The sequence below is a fragment of the Phocoena phocoena genome, chromosome 5 (genome assembly GCF_963924675.1).
Source record: "Phocoena phocoena chromosome 5, mPhoPho1.1, whole genome shotgun sequence".
NCBI lineage: Eukaryota > Metazoa > Chordata > Mammalia > Artiodactyla > Phocoenidae > Phocoena > Phocoena phocoena.
Window position 1 is genome coordinate 119,249,476 of NC_089223.1, and position 26,403 is coordinate 119,275,878.

The following is a 26,403-nucleotide window of genomic DNA, read 5'->3' on the forward strand; positions in this document are numbered from 1 at the left end:
AAATATGTAAGAATTGAGCTCCAGCTTATTAGACAAAGTTCAGCTCTATACCATATGAAAATTTTGGAAGGTACAGAAGTGATCGGCATACAATAGGGTCAGAAAACATAGCCTTTTGACATTTCAAAAAGGAGGAAACAAACAACGTGCTTTCCAGGTTATACTAACTCTGCTGTGCCGTAATTGTTCGGGAAACACGGAAGTCATTTTGCACCCCATTCTGACCACAGATAAAATGAGATGAAAAGTTCTTTGTAAAATCACATGTTTGAACAGAAACTGTAACCCGTTGACATCTGGGGACATCATGTGGATGTTGCATTTTCTACATCATGTAGAAAAATGCCATTATTTAATGCTACGCAGAAAGAAAGCTAGGAAAGTCTCAAAGCCTTGAAAACCTTTATTTAAATCTTGAGGTTCTGAAAGAAGATTTGATTTTCAGTGTGTCCCCAAAGCACTCTAAAATAGCCACAGACAGTGGCTGAGAGCAAGGCTGGAAATCAGTTGACCTGAAGACTGTCCCATGTTGTACTCAGTACCAACTGACCTTAATCCTCGGCCAGGGAGCCCTTCACTGGGTCCCCACTCTTCAGAGGACCCTGCTCTGGCCCTGCTCCAGCCAGACTCCCTCTCATCATGTGGGCCTACCTTCCTTTAGAACAAGCTCCTGGCACCCACAAGCAGACCCCCAGATTCTTTGCCAGGTGACCCCGGGTCTGCTTCCAGGCCCCGTGTGGTCTTCTTCCCCAGGCCCGAAGCCAAGGGGTGCTGTTTGTAGGGTAGTGAGGGGTATATGAAGTTGGGATGTGCCTTCTGGCTGTCCTCAAATTCACACTCAAGACCCCTCCCAGTGGGTAGGTGGGAGGGAAGGGGGTGGGCCATGGCTCAGGTCTTCCCGTGCCACTGCTTTCTGGCACAGAACTGGTTGGAATCTGAGTGTTCTAAATTTGACGCTGGCCTTCCAGTTATATTTATCAATAGGAGGATAGACTATAATAGCTTCTAAGCCTGATCCATAATGTTTAAATAGTTACAAATAAAGTATGCAGCTTTCCTTGTGTTCTTGTCGCAGACCCTGGGAATGTCAGAGGAGGCTCTAGCGGTAGCATAGACGTTTAGTCACCCACTTTGTACCCACTGTCCCTTTTAAAAATCACAAGGCTGCCGCTCTATGTGTAGACATTGGAGCCACTATTTCAGGTTAAATTATAATAAGAGGAATAATTATAAAGGAAGATACTAAGATAAAAATATCCTACATATATTGGGGTCAGAAAGATAAATTTGTCAGGAGTAATAGGAAATTAATAAAAACCGAGAACTAGGACAATCTAGGAAGCATATGTACTAATTAATATTAATTTAAATATCCACATTTTAAAAAGATCCTTTTTATTTAAATATAAATAAAATATTTTAAGTATTATATGAATAAAACGTATAGCAGTTTTCAGAAATAGCTTGTTTATAGATTATCAGAAACAGAGTCTAATTTTTCCACTCATTTTTTCTTTCCATCGCTTGCATTTTGGTATTTCTAGTCCAAAACACAGGCTATATTGACTAGCAGTACGTTCTTGAATAGTGGAGAATAAATGCATTGGTCATATGATGAGACAATAAAAATATCTTTATAATAAAAGCTCTTTAAATCCATATTTTTTTTAACAATCAATACTACACAATTATTTTTAAGAACTCTGAGCAATTGTGTTGGATCGACAAAGCAAAAGGAGCTTTCCAATTAAATAAAGCAAACAATAACAAGATTCACTACCGAAATTAAATAATGGCACGTGGGATGTTTGTGACAAGGGTGATTTCAGAGCTTCTGCCAAGTGTCATGACCTGGCTTGAGCTTTGAAACAGCATCAGCTTTGGAAGCTAGAAAAGGGGCAACAGGAATTCCAAGCAGGTAGATTTTAAAGTAAGGAGGTTTCTTTCTATAATAGTCCCCTAGTCATGATCAGCCCTCTTCCCTGTAGACAAGCCACTGTCAGCTGCAGAGCAGTGCTGGTATGGAGGACAGGTTTCAAATGGTAATATAACCCTTCAGTTTCCACCAGGACTGCCCAAGCAAGATTTACCTCATAACACATTTATTATGCACTTATTCTTACATAGTACTGTGTCTTTTACCTGTGATATTCTAAGTGTCAAATGAGAAGCACAGATAATATATGCTATGAGTTCTTAGGAAGAAGAGATTATTGAGGGTTAGATACTAGACCTATAATTATCCAAGTTAAGACCCCCATTGTCATTTTTATATCTACCATTTTAGAGAGTTTTAATACAGTAAGAGAGGTGGCTTTTCAAGGGCACTACAGGATATGATTCAAGCACAGGTTTTGAGGTGTTATATACCTGGAATCTAATCCCAGGGTTAAATCTTCCTAACTCTGTGATTTAGCCATGCTACTTAAATTCTCCAAGCCTCAGTTTCCTCATCTGTAAAATGGTATAATAATAAAACTTACTTTATATCTGTAGACCCTGTCACACACATGTTTATACATCACAGAGCTCTTATATTTCTTCCCAAGTAGACAAAAATCAGTAGGTTTCACACACTGACTATAAAATTATAGTTTTGCATGTTATTTAGTTTTTGAAGATCATCACAATTCAGTCCTATTTTATATAATCATTAGTTTCTATTACTTTGGTCCAGGACGAATACTATAGTGATATATAAATGGCTTTATGATATTATCGAATTCTCTACAGCATAATTGTATTTTCTAGTGATTAAACTCCAACTCAGGAGAAAATATCTTTAATATTCATTCCAGACCAATATAATATAAAATGGGAAACTATAATTGGATGGCAACTCAGCTAATGTATTTCAGAAACACAGACATTATGCAACAATCATTATGGTTAATAGTATGCCTTTCTATTAAAAGCTCTCCTTTATGACTGGAACCCAAGAACTTCATTAAAACCAATGGTTATATTAGTAGTAGAAAGAAAAGAAAAAAGAAAGTCCTACAGTTTTCTGATAAATACCTAGACATTTTATTATAGAGTTCTCACTTTTTATCTTTCTTCTCCATAATGCTACTGTGAGCTACGGCCTTTGCCACTCTCAGTGCTGCTGTGTACAGCTGTCCAGGTTGTGTGGTGCACAAGTGTAGGAGGCTCCATTTACGCAGACTACCATGAAAAGCCCTTGGACTTGTGAAGTTCCCAACTGGAAAATTACATACGGTATCCCCGGCTCTCTACTTCCACTCCATAATGGATTCCTTGCACTAAACACTAGAATTTTGTGACCTCAGATCTGAACTAAATGAGATAACATTCCAAGTATGGCCTGAAATTGGAATATGGCTCCTCTTCAGCTTTTGTAGATAGATTCCATTCTCTGGAAATTAACAACTTAGAGTCACAGGTATGTGTCATATGGAATGTTAAACATGCAGCAGACATTGCTGACTTCTGATTATATGTGATGAAAACAGAGGAGGGATTATAATTCTAGCCCAGTGTATTCAGCCCACTCCTGGGTGGCCTCATGAGACCAGAGAAACAAGCAGTAGAAAGTACAGCAGATTCTGGAAAGAAAGAAGAGAATGGTAAACGAAAGAAAAATAACGTAAAAGAGTACTCTTAGTTGTGAGTCCTTGGTAGGTGACTTTTTCATTCTTCTCAGCATACTTAGAAGTGGGCGTTGTGGGCAACTCTGGCCTAAACTTGGAGCCTGACAGTCATCAGGGAACACAGCTCTGAGCCTTTGGTTTCCTCAGTCTGTCTGCCAGGGACATTTAAAACGTCTGTCTAGCAAACTCAACCTGGAATGGTGGATGTGCATCCGCCTTTGCAGTAGAATTGCAGAGCTTTGTTGTGGTTCTTACAATGCAGCTCTGCTGGAAGTTCTCCTTTCTAACCCCGGATGGAATACTGACTCTGACGCCAGAACTGAGATCCATGCATTTCTGCATTCGAACATTTTCTTTTTCTGAAGGAGTTCAATTTAACCCCAGGTGCATCACATTAGAGATGTGTCTGCAACTCAACTTTATAGTGGGTCCTCCCCGAGTATGAGTGAATGTATGTCGAGTAAACATCCCCAAAAGAGCCCATCAAAATGTAAACATGAAAGAATGCTCAATACAGCTGCGGTCTTACCATTCGCCTTGTCCTGCACATCTGGCGGAAACAGGTCGGGAGCATACCACTGACAGTCTGGCTGTGTGGAACAATAAAACATTATTATAGCAACATGGGCTTCAAACCAAACATAGTGGTGTGTTAAAAACGTAACTACCCTATGTGGCTTTTGTTATGCAGGCAACACAAAAGGGGTTTCTATCCAGACCTGGGGCCAATCTTGCTCACCCCTCTTATCTCCCTCATCACTATCACCATCTCCCTACCCCCCTCCTAAATCCACTCTGTGTTCAGCCAGAATGTCTACTACTTTGCGATTGTGGCTTTTTTTTTTTTTGAAACTGGATGTGTTTTGGATATGTGCAGAAGTATGAAGACTTTTGTAAAACTTACTATAGCCCGTAAATAAAACAAAAGAATTTATCATCAAGAATACTCTTTATAAAACCCTCGCACAGGAGGCAACAGGAAGACCAAGACAACAATGTACAAGTTTAATGTTTTCTGGTGGCTCAAGGAAGAAATCTAAGCCATTACATGAGGACATGGCTTATAGAGGCTCAGGATGGTAAAGGAGTGAAAATCTTTCCCTTTGTACTGTTCCTCTGCAGAAACTATTCTAAATTGCTTGGTTTAGACTAGAAAGTCAGTGAGAAGAGAGGGTAGACTTGGATTTTTCTCTTGGGATTTTTTTCCTAGATTTACACCAATTAAGAACAGCTAGACACTGAACATCAGGAAACCTGTTAAACAAATTGCATTGAAATAAATCATAAACTATAGACCTGAATTTCAAAATACAGTTCCAAGGCCAGAATCTTTGTATTTAACCACTTAGAACAGAGGAATCTCAGCTTTCCCTGCCAAGGAGGTTGGTTTGTCTTCCTGCTCCAGATGCTTGTTCCTGCTTCCTCTACCTTCTCCCCAAGACCCAGAGAAGACAGGCCCTTTGTTGTATTATCCAATTACCACCTGAAAATAACTCAGGAGAATTTTCTCTAACAACGAGCCAATAGGGGGCATTTTACAGGGCTGCCAGACCACTGAAAGTAGCCTAAGAGTTTAATTATCTAAGATGCTAAGAAATGCTGCATTTGGTACTGCCTGACCCCACTTTACCCTCACTCAGACACCTAGGTTCCTGGCTCTTTTTGGTCCACAAAAAGCTAGAAGAGGAAATGAGATCACCTCCGTTTTTCATCTCCTCGTTTATTTTTAGATGTCTCAAATAACACATAGGATAAGTGACCTGAGCCTCAGTTTCATATTCCAGGACAGTTGCCAAAAGAAGGTGATATACCATAATTTTACAAACACTATCGCATGTGCTTTAATTCAGGCTTAGAAATAAGCATGAGACATAAAATATTCTTTTAAAATGAACTCTGGGAGTTTCTGTAATTTCTCTCCTTATACTGAGATTTTGTTTAAGTGAATACTGATTGAAAATGTAGTCGTTACATGGTGTGGAATCTTGTTTCAAATACAGACGTTTATCTGGTGATAATTTTAAGTGATCTGGACTGCCTTATCTCTTGTAATTGATAGAAAAGGTTTGATGAGCTTTTATAGTAGGTGAACTTCTGCCTTTTTTCCACAAACGAAGATTTGAAGAAAACAGTCATTTTTACTTGTAGGCAAACTTGAATGAGTCCTTGGATTTATAGTTAACCTTCCACGAGAGTATTTCCCCCAATTCCCTAACCTGCAGACAACTAAACTCCTTAGTAAATTTCTATCTCTTTGTTTCCCACAATATTAATTTCCTTCTACATTCTGAAAAAAATACAGAATGATAGCTGTGTTTGGAGATTCCCAGAAATGTTTCTAGTGAAAAGTAAAAAGTAAGCAAACGGGTAAAGAAAAAAGAAAATGGAGGAGGGAGAGCAGACAGAAGAAGCAACCAACAACAACACAAAAAGAACCAAATTCTCAGCTGTATGCTGTGTCACACCAGGGTCAACTAAGAGATGCTCATTAAATTCTGACATCCTTCCTTCCACCACCCAAAGAGTCATTCTCTTCCCTTGGGAAAAGGGCTTCTGAGTCACACTCAAATACAAAAGTGTGAGAAGTTTCAGGCAACTAAGAGAACTATGTACTCCTTAAGTGTCCCGCTAGGAAAATCCTGCTAGGATTTAAAATCTCAGATTCTTTGCCTAATTGGAAACACAGTTAATAATAACTAAGGGGGAGGAGGTTGTCTGAGCCAATCCAAAATGCAGAAAAAGGCATGATTTATTTCCTGTATGAAGATTCTGTCTATGTAGGCAAAAATAGAGAGTAGAGACAAACTTGCAGACCATGGGGGATGGTGGGTGGAACACTGTTATTGAGAAGGAAAGGGAGGGTGCTCTGGGTCTGACTTATTCAGGTTGACTGTCCAAAGCAATTTCACTCACAACTAATGGCTCCACCGTTCACTTCATTTTGCTTGGGTAGACACAGCCATAGAGAGCAACTTAAGTGGGTCACTTTTTCTTGGATCCTTTAAGAAGATGCTTTCAACTGGAAAATGTCAAAAACTATTTTACACAGATGTAGCAATATTCATAGTAGTTGAATATAAGTCTACAACTGAAAAAGGTATCACCCAGACTGTTTTGCTATATTCACTTTGCTTTTCTTTATACACAGAAATGTCTTTTCGGTAGAGTCAGGTATGTCATTAAAAATGACCCATATAAAGTGTTATATGTTTGTTCCTGGAATTTTAGCTCAATTCGATAACCTTTCAGTTAATGTATTCCTATCTATATGTCCTATGGATACAGTGGCCCAAAGATAATTATAATGTACATAGACCACTGTAACTCTGCAAATTAGAGGCTGAGATAAATAGAGGCTCTTTATGTAGACAGTATTATGTGCCAAAATTCCCGCGACAGACATCATTTCTACCAAAAGAGAATATCAGCACTTATTAGAGATATAAGCACTTATTTGTTGCAATGAGAGCTCTTACTTACTGGGTACTTCTGTAGATCCTGCACAGCCCCAGGGCCTGTCGGTAGGCATGGATCCCGTAGGTGAAAATTCCAGCCGTAGTTACTGGTTAGGAAATACATCTGAGGAGAACAATGCTGTTGGTTTATGGGAAGTGGGTGAAATTGGGGAATCACACTGACACTTGTTTTATACAACCACAAAGTTTGGTTAAAATCTTACGGTTTAGCCTAAATCTGGCATAATACAAATTCAAGGTAGGAGGCCTGTCAATGCAGACTCTGGACTGATACAGATGAAGCTCACAGGCCAAATTTTACTTAAGGTGAAGCTGTAGCTACTTTTCCATGTTGAAGAAATTAGAAACATTTGAAAATATATGTAGAGTTAACTTTGTGTCTCTGAGTTATCTTCACGGAGTCCTTGCTTAAGAAGAACCAGCCTTTAAGCCATAAAATAAATTTTCTTAAACTGCAGCCAGAGACACTGATGACATAACTAAAGTCCAGAGAGGAAATTAGGAATTAAGAGAAACAATATTCATTCCTTAAGGCTACTAGCGAACCAATGGACTAGAATGCTCCAATACCCAAGAAGATACTCTACTTTCTCAAAAGAAGGCACAAGTCTTTGACGTAGTTTTCCACTGTTGTGGAAGCAACTGCAAGAAATACCAAGGAAATATATTTCCCAGGTGTTTGTGAGTCTATGAAGAAATCTCTGTTTGCATGAACACACACCGAAGCTTGTGCTACTGTAAAAACGTGTTCTGTAACATGTGCTTTTCATGAGTGTTAGGGTTGAGAGGCCTTGGTGGTACCTAAGCATTAACTCTCCACTGACATTTTAGTTGACAATGAAAAGCATGAGTTGTCCTAGGCCATCTGTACCAGAGTTTGAAAATGCCTTCAATTGGGACCATGAGGACCTGCTGTATTTGGGAATAAATGTGTAAAACTTAAAGTTGGAATTTCAAACACGACAAGAGTTTGGGCTTCCCTGGTGGCACAGTGGTTGAGAGTCCGCCTGCCGATGCAGGGGACACGGGTTCGTGCCCCGGTCCGGGAGGATCCCACATGCCGCAGAGCGGCTGGGACCGTGAGCCATGGCCGCTGAGCCCGCGCATCCGGAGCCTGTGCTCCGCAACGGGAGAGGCCACAACAGTGAGGGGCTCGCGTACCGCAAAAAAAAAAAAAAAAAAAAAAACAAGCACGACAAGAGGGCTGGTGAATTTCAGTAAGGACCAACATACCTGTTTTAATTGCCTTTCTAGTTTTTCTTTCTCCATCTGACAAGCTTTTATCTGTGGACAAAACAAAGGCATTTGTATATCAGAAAGAGCTCAAATGTTCTAAAGCTACTCTTGGCCCAGAGGGCAGTGATCTACTCAGAAATCAAGGGGGTGAAGCACTGATAACAGTCATGCCAACGAAAATAGCTGAGTTTTGGATTTTTCAGACAGGCACTGGTTCTATCTTGAAATACCCAAATGAAGTTTGGAAAGTTGGATAGTTTAAAATTGTTATTCCAATTTGTTGGGGCCATTATAATTCTCAGTTTTAGGTTGATGTATTTAGCTCTAGCTATAAATATAGATATAGACATAGATATGGATATAGAAACAGCTTCTACTGCTTATTGAATGTAATTGGAATTGGTCAATTGTACAGTCAAAGGCTTCCACAATAAACTTTAAAAGTTGCATATGCACTTAATACATGCCAGTCAGTGATCTAAGTGCTTTACACTTAATAACTCACATTCAATCTTCCCAATACCCCTACGTGATACTTAACATTATCATTCCTGTTTTACAGACGAGGTCACTAAGGCATGAGATGCTGAGTAACTTGTTCAAAGGCACACTGCTACACTTCATGCTTCTCACTATTTGAGGCCCAACCTCATCCAGCAGAGTCACCTATGCTGGGTTCCCCCAACATCTGACACATCTAGGGAAAGCTGGTTTTCTTTGGACTCTTTAGTAATGCTATTGTCATCCCTATATCCCTATAAAGCAAGGTCAAATGTCCCCTACTGTATGATACCTTTCCAAGTCCTACCTATCAGAATTATTCTCTCCTTTGGTCCTCCCATATAGATAGCATTTTACATTTACTATACGACTTTTTATAGTCTAATGTGTACTATGTACAGTCAGTTCTCATGATTCACGGTAGTTATGCTCTATAAAGTCACTGTGAACACTGAAGTAGCAAACACTGCACCATTCTCCCAGGGAAATGCAGGCTTAGGTTCCTACCAGCTTCTGGTCATGCCATTTTTGTAAATCAATCAATACATAATTTTGTTTTATGTGTGTTCTTTTAAAGACACCTCATTTAATAAATATTATAGATCCATTAACATGGAACTCATGGCCAATAGCGCTATATCCATCCCTGAATGAAGCTTATCTGACACATGCCTTTTCTCCATTAGGCACATCACAGCCTTCCTGTGCTCAGGAACACTGGACAGCACTTCAGCACTATGCTTGGGGGCCATTTTAAAAAAATGAAATCACCGGGGGCTTCCCTGGTGGTGCAGTGGTTAAGAATCCACCTGCCAATGCAGGAGACACGGGTTCGAGCCCTGGTCCGGGAAGATCCCACATGCCGCAGAGCAACTAAGCCCATGGGCCACAATTACTGAGCCTGTGCTCTAGAGCACATGCTCTGCAACAAGAGAAGCCACCACAATGAGAAGCCCGTGCACCACACCGAAGAGTAGACCCCGCTCGCCACAACTAGAGAAAGCCCGCATGCAGCAACGAAGACCCAACGCAGCCAAAATTAAAATAGAATAAATTTATTAAAAAAAGTGAAATCACCACCAAAAAGAATATGTGAAAAATGTGGCACTATATAGACCATGAAAAGGACACTTTTTACAGTATGAGATCTGAAAGAAGAAGACAGCATCAACTGTTGGACCTCCACTGGGAACAAGTGTGTCAGGAAGCTCAAGTATTTTGCTGCTCTGTACAAGTTCACAAGTGACCTTAAAGGTGGCACAAGAATCGATTTTGGGGTGACAAATATATTTTAGTGAGTAGGCAAATTCACAAAAATGGAATCTGCAAAAATGATGAGGACAGACTATATATGTCCCCCTCATTATCTTGTGAGTCTTTTAATAGAATGGATCATTTTTTAGTTCCCTCACAGCATAGAGCAGAATGCCTTGCAGAAAGAAAGCATCAAAATTAGATTACGAGGCACTGAATGTGGCAGGCTAATTATACAACTAAATGAAACTATTAAAAATTCTCCCTTCCAACAGATTATTTATGAAATCCCTGTGAGCCATTACTTGAACTAGATGTTTCTGCATAGATTGTTTTTCCCTTAACCCTGAGAACAACTTTGTGGAGTCATGAGGTAGGCATCATTATCTATATTTTACAGGTGAGAATGCTAAGAGAGGTTAAGCAACCTATTCTTAGAGACAGAGGTTTTAGAGTTATAAGAAACATTTTAGAGATCATCTACTCCAACTTCGTCATTTTACAGATGAAGAGAAGAAAGGTTGAATATTTGCTCAAGGTCCTCACTGATTGTCAAAGCAGGCATGAACATCGGGCTTTTATCCTTAAATATCTCCTAAGTATCTTTCACTTCACCACACTGACTGTTTTACCAGTCACTGCCTTAAAATGTCCTTCGTGATAGGAAGAATAAACTCTGGTATGTAAGCGACTAGTGGCAGATCGATTTGACCTAAAAATTCCTTTGGTCAAGTGGTCCGTTTGGACCACTGGTAATATGCTACTCAAATAAGGTCATGCCTATTCTATCATGGCATTTAATCTGCTGTTAATACATTTAACATAGATTGTTAAACCATCTATTACATCCGGTGAATTCTGTCTTCCTTTCACCTGAGTAAATGAGACTTTTGAAGAATAAATGCTTGGATTATCATTATAAAGAAAATTTTGATAGTTTTAGCATATCACTAGAATCCTCCCCTAGTTCATAAGCAGTTATACTGTACTGTAATTAGACAATACATTTATTTTTTGATATCAATCAAAAATTACAGATAACATGGGAATGAAAATTACTGTGAATTATAGTCTATAATGTAAGTATCTGGTTGTGTGTTTCTGGCTGTACTACAGCTTTAATAAAGGCAAGAACATTGCCAGTCTAGACAAATATTTATCATCAATCTGAATTTAATGTAGTAGAATGAATAAAATTAAAATACAGCAGGAACTAAAATGATTTGTGCAGCGACAACTTCAAAAAAATTACGGCAGCTTTGCATGTAAGGCATACAAATTGAGACAGTGATTTTCTCACCGAGAACAATCAGAACATTTTCTCACCCACTGTTGTAAAAGTATGTTGCATGAATTATTTTCAGAAAAAGCATTGTATTATATTTTTATCGTTATTTTATTCCTTCCAGTTTCTTAGAAAGGAAATGGTTCTGCCAAATAATTCTCCATGTAAAACTAGGGATTTAAAGTTAATCCTTAAAAAAGATGTCAAAGAAGAAACTAAATTTAACTCACAATCTACTTTGTATTAGGAAGAAGGCGATGACAAAGAGTTTAACATCTCTTCTAAGACTAAGAATCTTAAAGCTACAGAGCTGTCACAGCCTGTCCCACAACAATTCCTTATTTATTGAAAAACACTGCATAATTTTGCAAATTAAAAATTTTGTGGTTCATTGTTTTTTCTTAAGCCAAATTTGTGTTAGCTACATTTCCCTCATTAACATCAATATTTACCCGTCAGGGCAACTTCCCGAGTCTATGTTTAATAAATTCTATTGCACCTAATTTTAGTATGCTTACATTTAGTATTCTATTCTAATAAAGTGGCTAACATTATCTGGCTTCCTTGAGAGCACTCCAGTTACTTTAAATCTGGGAAACCACTGAACAAAATTCTTGGTTTCACTAGGTATATAAATGACATTTAGTATGTATGTTTTTAGAAGACAGGAACATTCCAACATAGCCCTTCAAAGAAAATGATAAGAATTTAGAAACAACTTCACTGTACTAGAGTGTTTTGGCTTTGAATTTGAGTGCTAGGTAGTTCCAACTCCCATTCTACCAAGATAAATATTATGAGAAAAAGATCAAAAGAATTGGATTTTATAAAAGACTTTGGAATCCAATTTCTTGGAAAACTCCTTAATATACTTAAGATGAAAGAAATCTCTAGTCATTTTCATCTCTTTACAAGATTGTTTAAGAATGATTTCATCCCAGGTGCTAATCTCTCAAAAAAGAAAAAAAAAATCCAACAGCAATTATGGATTATGGAAGCCAATTATGGAAGCCAAAATGTCTAGAGCTTTAAATGAGAAAATAAAAATAAAATACATACGTGCTGGCAAAGATTATTGGGCTTATACCTGAGAATTCAGCCTGTTCAACTGGGTTTGAGAAGTTTGATTAATTTGCTGTAGCTCCTCTTTTTCTTGATTAAGTCTTTCTCGGTCTGATCGCTCCTTTTTGAAGTCTTCTTCGTATATTTGCACCTAGGAAATATTAACTTACTGTTACTGCTAGCTTCCTTTTCTCTTAAGCCATTTAAATGAGTTCCGGAGAGATGCTATCTGGGTTTGTCCAATCTGAGACATTCCGTCCTCTTTTCATGAATATTTCTTTATGGTGGGGCTCTATCTTGATACATATGACTATAATTTTACCTTTCACTTTGTTTATAATGGCAGTTCTCAACTTTTTTCTCCTTGAGCATATATCAGAAATTCATAAGTAAAGTAATAACATGGATATTTTGAAAATAATTCCCCTCCCCGATTTTTTATTGCATATTCCATTGTTGTGATGAAGCCTTGCTCCTCCCACCCCATCAGTGTTAAGTTTCACTGTTTTGGAGCAAATCATCCATCTCTAAAACAAGGCTTTGATGTATAAATATCGCTTGAAGTTCCGAAAGACAGTTTACTGACAATAGCTGCTAAGTGAAGCCACTAAATACTGACATGCCAAAGTTTCTAAATATAAATTATAAGTTTAGCACAAGATAGAAATGAAAGGCTCATGTATGTGGGAGAGCAAAGCATGTTTATTGAAAGATATTCACCAGAGTTGGCCTTTATAAGTAATTGTGGGAGTATATCATAAAAAAGAGTAACATTCTAGTGGAATGCCTCTCAAGAGGTACTCCAAATATTCCAGAAGAGTAATCAAAACAAACCCCCCCAAACCAGATTTAATTATTGTTGTTTTAATTGGCGTAGTGTTGGCTGATGGCTTGGAGACTAGAATGTGGAGTTATTAAAACAAATGAAGCTTAAGAAATGAAGCAAAGGATTTCCTCTAAAACCAGATTTAAACTACGACTTACATGGGAACCTAGTAGCTAGATTTCGTCTATTAAAGTTAATGCACATTGCACCACCATCAGCAACAGTGCAACAAATTTTAACTACAGGATTATCAATTTTAAGTCAATAATAATAGAACAAAATGTAATAGGCAAGGGGGGGAATTAAATATTTTACATGGATCTAGATGCAGATATACATATTTAATTTCAAGGCTTTATTCACCAGAAGGTTGCAAGGGAACTATACCCAGCCAATCTGATATTTTGTTTTGGGGTGGTTTTTTTAGTTGAGAGCTGAGGTTCAAATCCAGACACAGTTAAACCAATGCTCTGTAAATAATTACCAGAGGCATCTGAAGTGGGAGAAGTCCATCTGATTAGAACAGATGGACGCTCTTTATCAAACACAACACTGACAGCGATTTCATCACTTAGATGGCCAAGATTCGAGCTCAGTTTCTTTGTGAATTTAAATCCTTTAGGGTTTCACACAGCACTTGGTGATGTAATGATTGTGGGTACCCAATTAGAAATGTGCACAGTTAAAATGTGAATGCCGAAAGCTAGCAAAAGGGCCATACAGAAACGAAGGAGATGGATTCTGGTCTACTCTTGGGGTTTATGCGAAAAAGAATACCTGCCATTGTCTGTATCAAATACGAATTAAACCTTTACTGTAAACACGTGTAAGAGCAACTCTCTCGCATGTGGTGTACATTATACGGGAGCACTGAAGATGACTCAGGTGTCTGAATGTAAGCAGTACCTTTTTCAGAGGAATGCTGGCTAGAGCCAGTGGTACTTTAGGAGCTGAGAATTTGGCAGTTTTAACACTCCGATTATGCACTTATTCTTTCCATGGGTCTATTTTCAAGCTCTATATTTGATCCTGAATGTAATGAAGCAGATTATTTCAAACTGAGTTGACAGAAGAGAAAATCCAACTTTATGTCAAATGCTCTGAATTTTTTAGATTTATAGATAGGTTACTTCCTATGAAGTAATAACAATAAAGTAAACAACAACAACATCACAATTGCTCTATTCTTCCTTGTATTGCTTCAGGAATCCTTGTAATTGGTACTTTCTCAGAGCAAAACAGCCAACAAGTCATACCCAGGGGCATCAGAAAATAATACTTCCCGGCTCTTTGTTCTATGTCACCCTATCCCCTGCCCCTGCCATTGCTAACGTATTTCTGACAATGTGTGCTTCTGGGATTGGAATTCCTATATTTCCTGTACTTATCAATATCACTATGAACTGTTCCAGCCCTTTGCTTATATTAGTTTATTTAACCTCTTACAGGAAAAGAGATGTGATATGCATGGGTGGCTCCTGAGCTAAGCCGGCTCCAGCTGGGTGAACTAAAATTAGACTCAAGTAGTTTAGGCAGTGCTATATCCCCACAGCCCCATGTTGCTGGTGCATGCAGAAGCTTAGAGAGAGCATCCTTTACTCTTGCTGTGCACTTGGAAACAGTGAGTGAAGTTGGGTGAGTTAGGAGGAGGAAACCATTGTACATCAGTAAATTCCTAGGTGGTGCCATCTGTATGTAGGGATAGATGAACAGACCTGGCTCTTCAGTGACTATGACCAGTGCAGAGCATTCCCTTTAAAACTGCCCTCATTGTTCAAAAGCCCAGAGGCCTGCAGCTACAGAATAATAGCCCGGCTGCTACCATTTTCTGAAAAGGTCCAGAGTTTGGGTTAATAGTGTCTTCAAAATAAATCATGTCTACATTAAACCCTCTAGACCCAGTGCTAATAGAATTTCACTAAAAGGTTAATTAGCATGCCTCCTTTTTAAGTGTATAATCTTGGGCGAGCCACTTAATCCATCTGAAACTCAATTTTCTCTTTTTTTTCTCTAGAGTTGGACTAGCTGATCTATATTTTCCCATAAAGCTTTAAAATTAGGTAATTCTAATTAAAATGCATGCAAATACCTTTGACATGTTTTGAATAGGAGGACTTCCAGAAATGGCTAAAGCAGCATGAACAATGGGCCCTAAGTTCTCCACATGACCGCTCCACTTTCAACTTCTCACCTGCTGTTTGAGAACTTCCATTTCTGTTCTCATCTCCTCATGGCTGCACTCCATTTCAGACTTCCGCAAACAATCCTCAGGAGATGAAGAACACTCCATTTTCAAGGCATCCTGAAGAGCCTGTGTTATAAGATAAGCACACTGTTGACCCGAGAGTTGCCACATCATATGAATTTCTCTACAATTCCTACAGTCATCTCAAGTGCACTCATAAGGTAGAATTTCATTTTTAATGCTACCTTCATCACTGAGTAACTTTCTTCATATATGCATTTTTTTTTTCAGAATCTCCATCTTTTCTCCATGATGGTGCTTATGTTATTCAACTCTCATTGTTACTTGAGAAGGCTTTGGCGTTAGAGATCCTTCCACCTAGCCAACCATGAGTGGAAAACAGATACATAGCCTTTCTCTAGAGTCTGCTTCAGTCAAATATATGCTCCATCAATAAGGCTTGAACTTCAGGGAGCATCAGAATCACCTGGAGAGGTAGCAAACATGCCCACGCCTGGGCATTGCCTCCAAGGATCCTGAATCAGTATATCTGGAAGCAGGGCCTGAGAATCTGCATTCCTCAAAAGCTGACGTTCCTGCTCTCAGATGACATTTAAAAAAATATATCTTCATTGAAGCATAATTGCTTTACAATGGTGTGTTAGTTTCTGCTTATAACAAAGTGAATCAGCTATACATATACATATATCCCCATCAGATGACATTTTGAATGATATATTTCTGCTATCTAACCATGTACCTTACAGGAGAGAGGGAAACTCACATAAATGGGAACCCAGGCAGATTCATTACCCATTGTTGTACGGTTCTGCTCTGTACTCCTTTAGCATGACGTGCCTTGGCCTAGACACAGTCATAATTATTCTCCAATAAAACACCCACTAACCCACTAGAGGGTGGAGAGAGTGCTCTGCTTTCTTGACATGCAGTACAACTTGGTGTTTTCACCGTGGGGTGAGGAAGTGAAGCAAATAAGAGACACTTAGATTTGCCAGCCAGATCATCATCCTTACTCATAATTCCATGGCACTCTTACACATACTATACTTTCTCAGATTATATGAAAGACATTGTCTCTATTCTGAAGACTTTGGGCTCGTGATGAGTTAAATAAAACGGCCACCAAAAACTGTGACAGGACATACCTCATTCTGTTGTGGTTTCAGAGCCCACACACAATGTGACTACTTGCTCATTATCAAATGAGTCCTCTATACAAATAGAAAGGTTCACTTCCAAAGCTCCAAGACTTTACTGCCTCTGTATTTCTTTAGTAGCTTCGATGGTGTTCATTTGATGATTCTATTAGTAACTCACTTCCCTGCATTACTACACAATATTGTCATAAGGATAGAAAAGAAAAGCAAATTTAAGGTCTTAAATATGCATAGCTAAGATTAGAAGTTTCCTAATAGAATGTCTTATAGTCTAGCCTGATGTAAATATCATTTTTCAGGAAGTTGTAAGAAAAACAAGAACTTTTTTCTTCCTCCAAGAATTATTAGACAACAGAAGTTGTTTAATAATTTAGGTTTTGTTAGAATTTATTGCTAAGCTACATAGTTCTAGGAATTATCATAATAGTTATATTTTTAAAACGTGTCACTAGTAATAGAATCTAGGGTGGGGTAAACCAAGTGAGTCAAGATAGTCAAATATGCTGGTTCTATATCCTACAGCTATGAATAGACTACTTTTGTAGGTTTTGTAATATCTGAATTTTCTGATCTACCTTTCATGCTATTCAGACTTCTAGAAATTTTGCAAATGAGTCATAAATGAAAGGCGAGTCTAGTAGACATTTATTCCATCTTGGGGTTTTCCAACTTCCTTGAACAAACACCTGTAACCTACTCTAGAGCAGCAGTTTACCATAAGCACAGATATACTAAACAGATCTACCCATCTCACAATGGCAAGATGTCAGACACATCAGTTTTGCCCATGGGTGGCCCTGGTTGACTAGCCTCAGGTAATTTCTCTCACTTTGATCAAACATCTGGCTTCTCTGTCAAGAACCTGATGAAAACAATGCCCTTAGGTATCTCCCTCAAAGCAAATAAGTAAAATTCAGTACACATAGTTGTGTGAACTTCTGAAAACCATATGTTAATTGCTAAGGTGACATGCTACCAATTTCTGCTGAGACCGGGTCAGCAGGCAGTGGGTTTGTGCAAGCGGGGTGGACCCCAAATTTCCATGCTGTAATGAATGGTGCACACAATTAGCTACCCAAATCATCATTTTGAGTAACTTCTATTTATTACAGTGGTAAAAGAGAACAGAAGAAAAATCTATACTGTAAAATAATAATTTCTTACATTCCATTAGACACTAATACTAAATGAGAAAAAACCTAAATGAGAAAAAAATCTCTTTGCACTAAATGAGAAAAAATGAGAAAAAAAATCTCTTTATAGCTCATCACTTTCTATGTTTTTAGTGACAGTTGAAGGTATAGATGTGTGAGATGAAATCTTTTCTGGCTTGAAGTACCTTTTATTTTTCTCTTACTACTCATAAGTAATGTGTTACGCCTATTAAAACATGAATCTCAGGGCCAAAATTGGCTACTGAACATATTAGGTACCAGCAAATTACATTAATTAGTTACTTCATCCATTCATCCAGTCAACAAATATTTAAGAACATACTATGAGCAAGGCCCTGTTCTAGGCACTTGGAACGTAGCAGTGAACAAAATAGAGAAACTCAGGGCCCCATTATGACTGTTGTCTTTGTGAGTCCCTTCCTCCCAATAAATATGTAGTAAAACTATATATTATAATTGCATTCTTACAAAGATGAATATGTTAATATGAAAATATATTTTCAACCTCATACTTTAGGTTTTTTCCTCTGACTTTAAGAGAAATTAAGCGTATTAATGGGCCACTATAAGTATTGTGGGCCCTCAATACTGTGTCCACCTTGCCTAGGAGAGAAATCTGCCCTGCAAATATCCTGCCCACATGGAGCTTACAATCAAGACTGGGAGACAGGAAACAATTAAGATAATAAATATGAGACATTATGCATATACTAGAATGCAATGAATTCCAAGGAAATATTAAAACAGGAAATATTAGAAGTGGAGTATGTAATTTTAATTAAGATAACCAGAAAAATCCTCTTTGAGAAGATGACAAGCTCTGAATTTTACTCAAATTAATTTTTCTCATTGAGATTTTCTGATTATAATCATGATTTTTAAAGTTTCTACTAATTAAAAAAGATTTTCTATAAACACACCTACACAAAAATGAAGGTTATACATGGGTTTGAGTAAAAAACAGAGTTCTCGGCTGTTTTAATTTCGACAGGCTTTATATCCTTGTGCCTACATTTATAGAAATAGAGAACAGAAGAAAACTGATAAGTAATAACATATCAAAAATGGGAGAGATTTCAAATATAATCTCAATTAATGTCAGTTCCTCTAATTCATTTGCGAAGGATTTCCAGCAGTGATTAAGACAGAAAATTCATTTGCCCTGAATTTGTATCTCTGAACATTGTTTTTCTCTCTTAAACGACAGAGAAGTACATTGTTTACGAAGTCAATCTCCAATTTCTCATTTTCTCCTGAATAATAACTTGCCCCATAAACAGATCAAACATAGCATCACATTTGTAAAGCACCCTATCAACCATACAGGCATATAGTTAACACTTTGGGGATATTTAAGTTACACCTCTGAACACTACTTAACTACAAGATGGCACACGGTCCCAAAGGCAAGCACTGAGCACGTGTTTAAGGCCAGTCAACCACCTACTCTTTTTTTAGAAGATAATTTCTGTTACTTTGGTCCAGAAATATCTAGCTTGAGAGATGACTATCTCAACTCAACCATGTACTACAAATATTACTACGGTCCACATACGATGTGGCTCTTGGAAAAGTCAACAGCAAAGGATTTAATTTTTTTCCCTGAACAAGTCAGCAATCCCTCCCCCAAGAAAATTAAGGTTTAGTCCATTAAAACCACACACACACACACACTCACTTACATGTCGTCCTTTTGCAGCAATTCACAGGTAGCTCCTTTGAATAGTTGTTGGAGCAAAGGCATTAAATCACCAGGATTTTCTTAATAGACCTACACACTACTCCCCAACCCCCCATTAAAGGTGAGTTTTAGGCTTATTCTCAGGAAGGCCGCCATCTCATTTTTGGATTTGGCATTTAGCTTGCTTCCATATAGTCTGAATTACACTCAGCAGCTCCACAGTGATGATTTTAAAGAGCAGCCTGTTTTCCTCAGGAAACTTTCGCGGTTGACCAAGAGATAACGCTACTATTCGCAAACACCCACTTGCTTTATGCGGTTCTTTGATCTACCAAAAAAAAAGAAGTTCTTACTCCCTTCTATACTTTCTCCTTATCGCTTTCTTTAATGACAATTCTTTGCAGAGACATGAATTCCCCCCAAAATTCTTAGCCAAGTATGGCTGAACGAAGCAGATAGGAGTGATTTATGCAATTACAGAGACCTCCGTGCAAGCCCCCGAGACTGAGCCGCATTGCAGTGTGGCTTTTGCTGTGAGCCTCAGCCCAGAAAGTGCTCTTTATACAGAAACCTTTCATCTCTCCAGCTTCACCTGGCCTGATACCTTATTGAGGCGTTTTATTTCACATTCAAAGTGTTGCTTCTTCTGGCTTGCGAGAGCAATTTTTTCCTTCAAAAGCTTATTCTCTCTCTTCAATTCATGTAATTCTTCATTTAGGCTCTCCTTTTCCTTCTGAAGTAGAAAGCAAGAAAACAAATTCAAAATCAATAAAATTCAGATGAGATGATATTGTAGGAATACTTCTGAAATAAAAAACAAACAAACAAAAACAGGACCTTAAGTGCTAGATTTTCACTTAACATTCCATTTGAGCAATAATCTCTGGGTGGAGGTCAGGATTAGGATAGAAGAAATCTTTATGTTATCCTTACTGCTACTACGTTTTGCAACCCCAGAACAAGCTATCAAAATCTCCACTCCTCACTTTCAAGGGTCAAATGGGTCTGCAGAAAAAGCTACTTGCTCTTACAAGGTGATGAAAGAGTGACTCACTAAAAATAACTGAAAGTTCTAATATGCAAAGTGTCATTGCAACAAAAAATACCAAATATCTCAAAGCCCAATCCTGCATCATTCAGGACTGGTGAGAGACAAAGAAGAGGATAAAAGACAAAACCTCAGGCAATAAGACATTTCACCACAGATAATTATTCAGAGCACTATATTGTTCTGATGATTACTTTTAAAAGGTAGAGACGAGCTAGTCCAACTGCCATCACTCCTCCACTTTTCAGATCACCTTCAAGGAATCCAGTGTTTTAAGTAACTGAAGCAAGGTCGGTGGCTTAGACAATAACAGGATTCAGACAACATCTGCCTCCTATCTCTTAATTTTATATTCTGGACAGTAAACGTTTTGTGGAGTGAATTGAATTTTTAACGAGACTGCAGTTTTAACCCAGTAAAATAAACATTCTGGAATTTAGGTAAATCAAGATGAGGAAATAGCTAAGATATACGTTAAAGTATATTATTTTAATAGCTAATATTTCCCATCACAATGATTAAAGAAATCTACTTTAGGTGAGTCGTTTTCTTTAAAAGTGAAAACACTTCTCTTTGCCTTTGTCCAAACAGAATAGGTCCATGTGTACACAGAAAAGTTACCAATCTTTTTCTAACTCAGCATAGTTTAAGAGAAAATTATTTCCACAAGAAAATGGTCCCAACTTCATAGGGAAGAAATTACCATGATTCCTGTGCTGCATGTAAATGGAACCGAAAGGGACTCTTACGTGGCGGAAAGGGAGTTGCTAAGCAAGGAAGGGAACCTGAACTGACGATGTCTGCACTGATTTGTGCTACGTTATTGACATTAAGTCATCTAAGCCCTACGTCTCAGCCCTTTCATCTCTAAAACGGCAAAAATAAGAGTTTCCTCACAGATGGGCTGAGGATGTTAAATGAGACGATGAGGGTGAGATACTTTTCAAAAATGTTATATTTTTAACATGACAAAAGTAATACTTATTTGTAAAGCTCTCTGTAAGCTGAAAAGCAGCTGTACAAATACAAGGAATTGTCATATTATCAACACTGGTAATAAAAATGATTAGTATGAGTAAAAGCAAAAACGCAAAACGAATTTTCTCCTAGGCTGCAACGTCCGAGAAAGACACCCCAAAGCCCTGGCTCAGTTCTGCCCGCGGGTGGAGCCGGGCAAATTAAGGTCTGCCTGTTTGCGCGACAAAGAAGGAAGTGAGCCGGCACCTCCCGCCCTCTGATTCTAGAGAAGTGGCCCCTATTTTTGGCTCTGGGGACTTGCGTAACCCGTACACCGTTGCCCGTCGGTCACCGCTCTGCAGAGGGTTGATTTGAATAAACGGTTGGTTCTCAACCATCTGGAGGCAGGGCCCCCCCACCCTTCCCCCTACCGCGCGCTCCTGGGGGCAGGGAGGTCGCTCCTCGAGCCCCGCCCACCTCCTCGCGCTGCTGCAGGTCGCTCTCCCTCTGGCTCTGCTGCAGCTCCTTCTCCAGCGTGCCTAGGAAGCTTTCTGCGGCGTCCAGTTTCGTTTTCAGCTCTGTGACCTGAAGAAGTGGTTCACAGACAGCTGCAGACACCTCGCCTGAAGCCCACAACCCCCTGGATTTATTCCCAGCCTAAGCACCCGGGGACAGAACTGGCTCAGTCTTGGGCATCCCCTAGGGAGTGGCTCTTCTTCCCACCGCCCCAAACCAAGATCGGGTCTTTTGCTTTTAAAAAGAAGTTTCCTCTACAAGAGAAAAAAGCAAACACCAAGACGGCCTCCAGCCTTCTTTCTCTAGACCACACCACTTTCGAGGAAATAAACCCGTAGACCTTAAGGGAGCCTTCTAGGCTTGTCATTCTATTCTCGGCTCGCAAGGTGTGCCTCATCTGATCTGAAAAGGACAGCGAAGGATAGGGGATAAGCGAATATACCCACCTTGCTGAAAAACAGACATGACCTTTAACTCATCAGTAACCTGCAGCATTTGACCTGCTACTAAATGCCAAATTAGTCGTCTGAGTGACAAGGGTCCAGTGAGAAAAGCCTTAGGGACAGGCACGTCATCAAAGATGGGAACTGTGACCATTGTTAACCCTGGGTCTTCATGCAGCTGCAAGCCGTTCAGGAAGGCAGCTTAAACAATTTTCTCTGGGATCATGTGCTTTAAAATTTGGAGATCCCAAAGCTGTCCAGACCGAATATTATACGGTGGCTTGACCATGGCCTGGTGCAGTGAAACGTTACCCTGCTCTTTCCAAATTTAATACTCTGAGTATCAAAATGAGGAAGAAAAGAGCAATACTAATGTATTTCTCACGTGTGGTCAAGTTTCTTGACTCTGAATTATTTTGGGGAGTTTACCTTCTCTTTCCTCTCTTTTAGAACATGGAATGGTTTTAAATTATAAACTGACTTTTACCCTTCAAAATATATTTCCTCCAAAAAAAATTCTTTCTCACCAAAGCAAAAGTTTCTTGACAGAGAACATGCTTTGGAGAGAAGAAGGGATTCCCCACTTCCCCTCACACTTATGCTGTTAACACTGCTTGTCTATTTTTCTGTGGAAAACAGCTTATGTTATAAAGAATTAGAGAAGTAGCCTTGCACAAAAAAGTGTGAACTTTAAGCCATTTCTCACCTCACATATAACCTTGTGTTTTTCTGGCTGCTAGTAACAAAGCCGAGGCCAGGATACTGTGTGAGCTATGATAAATGTGGGCAAGAACTCTAGAGACGGCACTGGGGGCTATATTTAGTACCTTTCTTTTGCCATGCTTAAGACAATTCACTGACACGTTCCTTCGTTCATTAATCTTCAGTACCAAGAGGCCGATAATGCACTCAGCACCCTACCCTTCATCATTTTACAACAGACAGCTGGCTACCCACAAATCTCCTGTAGTTGAAATCAATGAGAATCTTCACATACTTGTCTCCCCGAGATTACCGATTTAAAGCAAATACCAAACAGAGAGGTGTTTACCTTTCTTTCATATAACTTTTTCATGCTTCTAAATTGTTGATCCCATTGCTGGTTAACTTCCAGGAGCTGAAATTATTAAAGTTTGGTAAAGCAACAAAGGATTTTGCCCATTTGGAAATTTAGCCAAAATGAAATCACTTTTCGAGGCTACTAAGGTTTTGGAAGCCATGGGGGAAGACAGTATTATTTCCACCAAGTTCTGGTAGACCTGGGATAAGTTAATTGAACACATTCACCTTTCCTAATTGGTTCACATATGAAAAACTATTAAGCCTTAGGTATATCAATTTATTAGCAACTTCTAACTTTGCTTAGTTATTTGAATTTCCATCTTCTTGTTTAATCTAACCAGAATCTGATAAAAAATTGTAAGTATTAATGGTTTTATGTAAGATTTATTAATATTTGAAGGGACTTTTTTCAAACCTTTCCATATTTTTTATGTGCTTACATTGATTATTAAAATGAAATATTTCTTCTAGCTTTTTAAAGGCAGAATTTATATTAAAAAATTTCAAGTTCGGGCTTCCCTGGTGGCACAGTGGTTGAGAGTCCACCTGCTGATGCAGGGGACACGGGTTCATGCCCCGGTTTGGGAAGATCCCACATGCCGCGGAGCGGCTGGGCCCGTGAGCCATGGCCGCTGAGCCTGTGCGTCCGGAGCCTGTGCTCCGCAACGGGAGAGGCCACAACACTGAGAGGCCCGCGTACTGCAAAAAAAAAAAAAAATTCCAAGTTCAATTAACTGATAATCATTTGCTTGCAATACTGTGTTTTCTTTTAAAAAGTCAGTACATGATTTGTATAATATACTCAGCTAATGGATAATATCACCTTTTTGGAAGCATAGGTTTTTCAGGGAAAAATAGTTTTTGTCATAAGACAATATTTAGAAACAATTTAGGCTGCAAACAATTTGAAAGTTTTAAAACTGTGTGCCAAATAGATGAAAGAAAAAACACTAAGACCTGTTTTCAGTTTTCTTGTAAGGGAAGTCTACAACTTTCCACATTAAGAGAAATTCTAACACCTATAAATATGGGACAGACATGGAGAAGACTGTCGCAATGACTAAAATGTAGCAAGACTTTCTCTTAATTACAAAGCAAAATATCTAATCCAGAGTGGCAGTTGCTAGGTAACTCTTATGCTGGAAATATATATGACTATTTAGTATAAGACTATATAATATTATTATGTAAAGATCCCTGATCTGTTGTTATTTTAGGGACTAACATTTCTATGCTATGGTAACATTACTCTGCTATAGTTCAGTAATTTTCCAGAAGGGCACATTATTTTATGCAGTATCAAAGAAGGGTAGAGGAAACCATAGAAGAAAACATGAAGGCTGTAGCACAGAAAATGATTTCGAAAAGGAATTACAAAATTGACAACAGAGTGCCAGAACTGTTAAGGAGAATAAAGAGGTTCTAATATTCATTAAACTCAGAAAAACAGAACTCAAAATAATATCCATCACACTCCCAATGACATTTTAAAACAAATTTCTCTTATGATCAAGCTCCTTAACCCCTGTTGGTCAGATGCCCAACTCATGAAGTCAGAGCACCTAATCAGTGATACAATAAAGCCTCTGACAGTTTGAGTTTCAAGGTGTGTCAAGTGCCGAGCAGAAAGGGCACAGATGATAAGCTCACCTAGCCCGTGTGGAGGAAATGTCTAAGTTTTGAAAAAAATAAGATTATAATTATTGGATTTATGGCTTTGTCATTTTTATTCATTTGCACAAGCACTGAGAGACCGAGTAAGAGATATGTAGGTGAATAAGAAAGAAGTATTTGCTCTCAAAATAATGCAGTCCAGTATCCTTAAGATAAATACTGTGACCCAATAACAAAAATAAAAGGCACTAGATGCCTATTTTATTCTCAGCATTAATCCATGGCACATGCTTCAACTAATATTTCAAAATTACCTCTTTTCTCTGTTTTTCCAGGCACCTTATCTTTTGTTCAAGGAAATTTGTTAAGTTTTTTCTTCTCGATGATTGAGTCCACTTAAAAAAAAAAAAGAAGAAAAAGAGTGAAACAGAATAGTCTGTGAACAGGAGAAATGCTTCTCTTCACAAACTCTCATGTTGTAATTCATAAAAATATTTTAGCAATAATAATGCTCACACCATAGTCCTTCATAGAGACCTGTTGATGGAAAAGCTTTATATTTTAGACTCTTTTATATGAATTAAGTACCAAAATAATTCTCTAATAAATTACGAATGTATCTATATAATGGGCAAGTAAGAAATTAGGATTTTATGAATTTGGATTTCAACCCTTTTCCAAAAAAATGAAAATTCAGAGTATAATGTATATAGAAATCAGGTAAGTTTCATGGATATATGTTAGGTATTTACCTGGTAAACATTTCTAAAAAATCATTTTTGTAGACATACCCATGATCTGAAGAGTGGCCCTGGCAAAAGTCAGAGAAGTGATAGAACCACCAAGAAAAAAAGACCAACACACTACAGTTAAATGGCAACAAATTGATTCTGAAACAATAATACAATAAATTAACTACCTCAGTGACCATCATTATGATTATGTTATAGAGGTGGGCATAGATTATCTGGTATTTTGTAATTTTAACCAGCCCTTTGTATAAAGCTACTAGGTGACAAATTTAGATTAATAATAAATCATTGGTATGGTGAAAAATTAACCACCTTTCTTTCCAGTTTTTTTTAAAAAAAATATTATTCATTTAAAGAAAGCACAAAAGCTCTGGAAACTGCCTGCCATCTGTCTAAATCGACCATCAACAAAGTTCTCTTAAGTACAGTTTTCTCTTTTTTAACTCAATAGTCTTAAAACCATCGCATGGCTGAGCCATATAAGTAATACAATGAATGCGGTAATGAGGGTCGTCCCTAAATCTGCTATTCAGTTTCAGGC

General features: G+C 38.3%; 1 protein-coding gene across 1 annotated transcript in view; it reads right to left on the bottom strand.

Annotated features, from left to right (window-relative positions):
- Positions 1-4,119: 4,119 nt before the first annotated feature.
- The window catches only part of TNIP3 (TNFAIP3 interacting protein 3), an 88,486-nt gene continuing 66,202 nt past the window's right edge, over positions 4,120-26,403 (bottom strand). Inside the window, 11 exon segments of the mRNA XM_065877277.1 lie at positions 4,120-4,201; positions 7,092-7,159; positions 7,161-7,190; positions 8,321-8,371; positions 12,451-12,576; positions 15,443-15,562; positions 20,075-20,203; positions 20,713-20,771; positions 21,907-22,060; positions 23,486-23,551; positions 25,425-25,505. Of these exon segments, the coding sequence (XP_065733349.1) occupies positions 4,120-4,201; positions 7,092-7,159; positions 7,161-7,190; positions 8,321-8,371; positions 12,451-12,576; positions 15,443-15,562; positions 20,075-20,203; positions 20,713-20,771; positions 21,907-22,060; positions 23,486-23,551; positions 25,425-25,505 (966 nt within the window).